The sequence below is a fragment of the Diaphorina citri genome, unplaced genomic scaffold (assembly GCF_000475195.1).
Source record: "Diaphorina citri unplaced genomic scaffold, Diaci psyllid genome assembly version 1.1 scaffold1646, whole genome shotgun sequence".
NCBI lineage: Eukaryota > Metazoa > Arthropoda > Insecta > Hemiptera > Psyllidae > Diaphorina > Diaphorina citri.
Window position 1 is genome coordinate 20292 of NW_007379072.1, and position 7204 is coordinate 27495.

At 39.9% G+C, this 7204-nt stretch overlaps 1 protein-coding gene across 1 annotated transcript in view; it reads right to left on the minus strand.

Moving 5' to 3' along the window:
- Positions 1 to 711: 711 nt before the first annotated feature.
- The window catches only part of LOC103516706 (cytochrome P450 4C1-like), a 12851-nt gene continuing 6358 nt past the window's right edge, over positions 712 to 7204 (minus strand). The window contains exons 7-9 of the mRNA XM_026829022.1: positions 3207 to 3259; positions 1773 to 1959; positions 712 to 1094 (exon numbers count right to left, since the gene is read on the minus strand). Coding sequence (XP_026684823.1) covers positions 850 to 1094; positions 1773 to 1959; positions 3207 to 3259 — 485 coding nt within the window. The 3' untranslated portion in view covers positions 712 to 849. The remainder of the gene's footprint in view (positions 1095 to 1772; positions 1960 to 3206; positions 3260 to 7204) is intronic.

A 7204-nucleotide genomic window follows, 5' to 3' on the forward strand; every position in this document is an offset into this window, starting at 1 on the left:
AATAAATATCAAATAGGTAGATAAATTTTTTTTTTTTTTTTAGGTTAAACCAAACCAAAAAAAAAAAAAAAAAAAAAAAATACCTATCCAATTTGGTCGAGTGCACCTCGCATTCCAAGCAGAGCAGAAAAAACTCCGATAATAATTGAAGATAGATGGTTCGTAAATTGGATTTTATTACGTATACCACAACCAATTACTATTATTGTCCCACCTGTTTCTATTTGCAGGTTGTTGGTGTCGGCATTTGCATCCTCCAATCCCATGTCCGAGTATCTCAAGGTACGAGAAACCACGCTGATGCCTAACATACCTGGTCTGCCTGCTCTCCTATGCCTACTGTTTGCACCTCAAGTTGAAATAAGGTCAGTGTTTATTTGATATGGTCTAAAGTTGAGATTTCCTCCATTTTCAAATCTATTGCTTCATTAATTCATTACAAACTTTCATTAGTACTTCAACAGAATAGTCCTGCTCGAATGATACTAAAAAGTCTCTTTACCCCAGCAGTGTAAACAAGATCTCTACTCTAACTAAACTAACTAGGTAAACTTACACCCTTGACAAATGGAATGTGTCTGAAGACTCTGAGGGCATGTGATGTGTTCAAATCCACGAACCCTGAAATTATTTTTAGGCGCTCCTTAATTTCAGCCCCCACAAAGAACGGGTAACCATCCTTTACCGTACAAAGGACCGGAACCACCTTATTTCCGTACAAAGAACGGGTAACCATCCTTTAGCGTACAAAGAACGGGACTTTACGGGACCTTTTGTCAAATATTAAACATGCCGGGCAGCACGCGAACGTCAAGAGTTTACATCGCCTGGTTTCCATGACTACGAGTATCATAGGCTGTCATCTGTAGAAGATCCTTTGTCCATCGAGGATTCTGTGCCCATAGAGAGTTCTGACTCCCTAGAAGAGTCTTTCTCACATCTTTGTTTGAGAGTGAGAATGACTCCACCCTCGTTTTCAAGTACAATATTCTGAGTCAGTCTCAGGTTTTCCGGTTTGACTGTAGATCCGACGACATATCTCCTGAGTATTTTGGCTATGAGAATCTTCTGACTCATCATGGCTACTTTTTGACCTGAGGGAAAGAGAAGAAAACATCCATTTTGACATTGAGAATTGGTGTAGTAGGCCAGCCACTCACTATCAGGTGGTAGACCTGACGACAGTTACACCTAATCTGAAATCAGGTCCGCCCAATAGTGTGTGCTCATCAGGTAGACCTGATAGACGGACCTGTCAGGTCTACCTGATAGTGAGTGGCTGGCCTTAGAAGTTAAAACTTGTTACACTTACACTTGGTTTGCAGCCACTCACTATCAGGTGGTAGACCTGACGACAGTTACACCTAATCAGGTCCACCCAATAGTGTGTGTGCTCATCACGTAGACCTGATAGACGGACCTGTCAGGTCTACCTGATAGTGAGTGGCTGGCCTTAGAAGTTAAAACTTGTTACACTTACACTTGGTTTTTCTCATAAGGAAAATAAATTAGCTTTTTAGCTCCAAAATTTCTTGATAAAAAATTATCAAATATTCGTATTACCATTGATCCCAGGACCTCCGGTGTGCTAGTCTAGTGTAATATCCACTCGACCATGGAGATTGCTCTCAGTCGCTAATCTACGTTTTTTACTTTCTTATTATTATTATTAGTAGTATTTTTAGATGAGTGTTTCACCACCGTTTTTATTTCGTAGCAATGAAACAACTGCTACATTATTATTAATACTTTCTATTTTTCTCTGAACTTACCAATACAATTCCTAGGTCCGGCACTGAACGGTACATAAGCATAAGGATGTTTGAATTTCTCCAGGAACCTGTCCGGATTGAACTCAAGAGGGTTGGGGAAGTATTCTGGGATCCTGTGTTGCTCAAACACGTTAATGAAAATAGAACATCCGGCTGGTACCAGCATGTTAGCTGCAACATGAACAGTCTTCATTTAGATAAGTTGCTATTATCGTGAGAACTTGTGCTTGTTCTTTAAAAGCAGAGAGAACCCTTTGAAAACTGCCAGCTAGCTAGGCTGGTTTGCCTACTCTCTGTTTAACATCCCTCAGCCAGACTTTAGCCAGAATTCATTTCACCCAGAAGCCAAGTGGTAGAGTTGCAAATAATTACACTTCACACTTAATAAAAGTTATGACGGTAATATTGGAGAATCAAACCCTTTAAAACCATTACATGGAAGTGCAGCCATCTTTAACTGGCTCGTCCTGAACCGCAGTCAACCATTTTGTGCTTGGTCTCTAAAAGCAGGGATTACTTAGGTAATCTGATTTATGAAATTATATGGACACAAAAACGAAGCTCAATCAAATTTTAATTTTATATGACGTGTTTCCCCCATTTGACATCTAGGCCTACACCATTCATAATGTTTAGAAACTTTATCAATGGCAACTCATAATGAACGCAAAAACAAGCCACCTATGACTTTGTTGTTTGCTGTTCTACCTCAGTACGATTCTACGATTTGTAATTCAGTAATTAGGTAGTCTTATCGTGCTGTAGATAGTATCGCGAGCTTGATAGTATCATTTAGATACACCCGCGCAAACGACCTTGGCTAATGCTGCCAAAAACTTGGCTATAGTGATTTATTTGACTTGAGAATGAATATGGTTTGCAAGTTTTGCTAATATTTTTTTTTATTTTTCCATGAAACATTTATAAATAATGAAAAATCCAATGAAGGAAAAAAAATTGCTTATCAACCTGTGGTTAACGCGTTGGACATTGGATGTGGAGGTTGGTGGTTCGAGTCTATTAAATTTATCTGGGTATAATAATTGAGGAACGATATTTGTGACAAGCATTTAAGTATGGCTTAACACAATTAAAAATTCCTTATTTGACTGAGGATAAATAAATAATATGATTTGCAAGTTTTGCTTTAAAAAAAAAATCCTAAATACACAGGCAAAAAAAATTGTACCGCCCATATTTGAGGTAGTATTCCCTAACTTCATCAACAAAAAGAGGCCTGAATGTATAAGGGTGGATTTCACCCATATTTTTTTCAGTCCCTAAAAGGCCTGCTAAGCTAAGAGCCTGTTAAGTTCCTTTTGAATTGTATAGGCTTAACAAAGGTTGATGCTCAAACAGGCTGTTTAGGGGCTAAAAAGAAGGTTGGTGAAACCTACCAAACAAGTTCGAACTTACGGGAAGATCGCAACTTACGAGCAGTGGATTTTCCCATGATATCGAACACATTTCCCACCAGGGGATACGCCCTGGGTCCGGGAATATGACGGAAGTTATTCGTGAACATTGCCCGTTGAACGAACTTAATCACCGCCAAAACTATGATGACGCTTAGCGACATCCACTGAAAAGTGTCCACGGAAAACTTGGAGCCCAACATGGTAACGCGAGTGATGCACGAATCAGACTGACTCTGACTGACTCACTACTCAGTGTGTATCGTGCGACCTGTGATGTGAGAGTTGGGAACTGATTGTGCTGGTTCTGGTTCTCTCTTGATTAGCGCCCTGTACGTGCTTCCTCGAGTAACTTTGTCGTAGTCGGGCTAAGTCGGAACTTACACGGGTCGTAAATTTAGTGATACATACATCTCAAACATAGTCGACCGGCCGTCGCACGTCGCGTAAATCGACGGAATGAATCTTTGTTGTCGAGGCAGTGTAGACGGTTCAACCGACGTCGATCGATGGCCGGTCGACAAATGAGGTGAAAAGCAGTTGTCCAACAGCCCGATTTCCAGATTATTCGGGCCAAAAACATGGGCATTTAGGCCAGCAGTTACAAAATATGTACAAATAGTTTCCTTTAGTTTTTTAACCAGCTATGTTTATGAGGTAAAATTACAATGTAGTACGGGAGCTAGCGATATAATAAATTTTACCTCACATAAGTTATAAGATACAAAAAAATGAATTAATGTTTTGATTCAGGCGGTCATAATTTGAATTTTGATGTCGAAATTTTTGCTCCTTCCCGATAACAGCAGACAACACGGTACGCGTAGCTCGAATCTGATCTTGGATCAAATGATTTCACCTTGGCCTGAGGAGGAGATCCAAGGAGACAGATGATTATGATAGTATATGCATTTAGTCTTCCCGGATAACAGGGTGCGTAAATCTGTAAATATCATTCTAATTAGGGTACACCCTACCTATAGTAAATGGACTTTTGACATCGAAAGTAGGATATTATACCTTTGTTTATAATCTGTATTTTAACACACGTGTCTAGGAATTTTCATTTCACCTTGGCCTGAGGAGGAGATCCAAGGAGACAGATGATTATGATATTATATGTATTCTTGCATTCAGTCTTCCCGGATAACAGGGTGCGTAAATCTGTAAATAGGTACCATTCTAATTAGGGTACACCCTACCTATAGTAAATGGACTTTTTACATCGAAAGTAGGATATTATACCTTTGCTTATAATCTGTATTTTAACACACGTGTCTAGGAATTTTTTGATGAAAATCAAAACGTAGTCATCCTTTTGAGCTGATTGTTGGTGTTTTTATTTCTCTTTTTCTGTATATCAGGATTAGGAAAAGGAATTTTAATTGTGTTAAGCATAAATGCTTGTCACAAATGGCGTTCCCCGCTTAATATACTACGCTAAATTTTATGTAATGATTTGGACTCGAACCACCAACCTCCAGATTCAAAGCCCACTGTGCTACCCACTGCACCACTGAGGTTGGTATGGACACCCATCAGATTTTTTTGTAACGTGTAAAGTTTGCTTTCAAAGTCTACCAGACCTTGGACTCGAACCACCAACCTCCAGATTCAAAGCCCACCGTGCTACCCACTGCACCACTGAGGTTGGTATGGACACCCATCAGATTTTTTTGTAACGTGTAAAGTTTGCTTTCAAAGTCTACCAGACTCTTCACTAGAATCGGCCGCAGCTTCAAACCATGTGAGCAATTTCTACAAGATTCCATTAATCCCTACTTAAGGTGGGATCACACGATAGGGCAGGGCGACATGTAATCTAGCAATTTTCTATGGTGTCTACAGTAGGTATAACAGAATTTGACGCCATATGTGTAGGTATGGTCATGTTAACGAAGACCGATCACACGGTATGGAAGGGAAAATTGCCAGAATCTTTGTCGCTCTGAGATCTCGTGTGATCCTATACCTTTAGACTCTTTGGAGCATAGGCCATAGACATTAGACTTGGACACTCATTTCAGGCAGGTTGCTTATTTTTCAGTCACCCATTATTCGTGCAATGTTCTCCATGTGAGGTGAAGGTGGTTAGGTCAATCTCGAGAGGAGAGGAACTTGCATTGTGCAAGGTCAAGGGCGGGATGTATCGATCCTATACCTTTAGACTCTTTGGAGCATAGGCCACAGACATTAGACTTGGACACTCATTTCAGGCAGGTTGCTTATTTTTCAGTCACCCATTATTCGTACAATGTTCTCCATGTGAGGTGAAGGTGGTTAACCTTTAGACTCTTTGGAGCATAGGCCATAGACATTAGACTTGGACACTCATTTCAGGCAGGTTGCTTATTTTTCAGTCACCCATTATTCGTGCAATGTTCTCCATGTGAGGTGAAGGTGGTTAGGTCAATCTCGAGAGGAGAGGAACTTGCATTGTGCAAGGTCAAGGGCGGGATGTATCTCAACATTCTCAGCCAGGCAAGCAGGTTTCCTGTAATCCTGAGCCCCATTGTACGAACGACTTGCAGTTTGCAGTACGCGCAGAAAAAAAACGTACCCTCTGTTACTTTTCTACGCAAGGAGTGCGCTGTGGGATTGATATATTTACCCTTCAAAAGTTTGTTTTTTTTTTCTGGGCAAGGAGTGCGGGATGTGATTTTTTTTTTTTTTTAGATCTTGAACACCTCTTCTAATGCTTGGAATACCTACTTACGTAGATGTATACTCTCTTATATACCTATATTTTATACTAGACCTGCGGAAAGTACCTACTAGGGTTTAGTTGAGTACCAGTACCTCCTTCATATTTTTGAGCATTTTAGTGTGTTGTCACTTCCTAACTAGAATATTACCTACAGATCGCCGAACCAATCCGATCGCCAAGTCCAAGAATCAAACCAAAAGACCAAAACTGACTTCAAACCAACTTTAATTTCGAGGTAAAGTTACATATAACTTATAACTCCTGTTATAAGTTTAATAATGGGTTTCGGAATAGCAGGTACGTGTGTACGTCGGGCACGTTAACCTTCACTTACACGTGGCGAATATTCCACGTGGCTGACGTGATGAAACGGAGACTTCTATTTTTAAACATTTTTTGTTACTTTTTTCCTCAAAGTTTGTCCCCAGGTCAAACCAGACGAGTGAGAAATCAGGCCCAGTGGTCAAATGATTACTCCCTGTAGGGACCAAGGCCGATTTTAAACTCCTCCGAATTCCAAGTAATTTTAAGTCCCTGAAGAGAAAAAAAAGGTATCTTTTCCCAGATTTTCAATAAACAAACAACTTTCACTCATGACATTGTGCCAGTTTAGATTCAATTTATTTTATTAGGTTAACAATGTCAAACTTGATTTCTATTTAGCACTTAAGTACATGTTTAGCAATGCACTTACCTATCTACATACCTAGGTACCTACCTATGTAAATATGTTACCTACATACTCATTACCTACAGGTAGGTAGTTTCACTTTCAATTTTTCCCCAGGTGTTTCTTTTACAGCAGCACAAAAAGCTTGTGTTTGTTTCTTGAAAGCTTTTGATTGTTGTTTCTGTTAAAAATTGCCAGAATCTTTGTCGCTCTGCGATCTCGTGTGATCCTATACCTTTAGACTCTTTGGAGCATAGGCCATAGACATAAGACTTGGACACTCATTTCAGGCAGGTTGCTTATTTTTCAGTCACCCATTATTCGTACAATGTTCTCCATGTGAGGTGAAGGTGGTTAGGTCAATCTCGAGAGGAGAGGAACTTGCATTGTGCAAGGTCAAGGGCGGGATGTATCTCAACATTCTCAGCCAGGCAAGCAGGTTTCCTGTAATCCTGTGCCCCATTGTACGAACGACTTGCAGTTTGCAGTACGCGCAGAAAAAAAAACGTACCCTCTGTTACTTTTCTACTCAAGGAGTGCGCTGTGGGATTGATATATTTACCCTTCAAAAGTTTCTTTTTTTTCTGGGCAAGGAGTGCGGGATGTGATTTTTTTTTTTTTTTTTTTTTTTTTTTTTTTT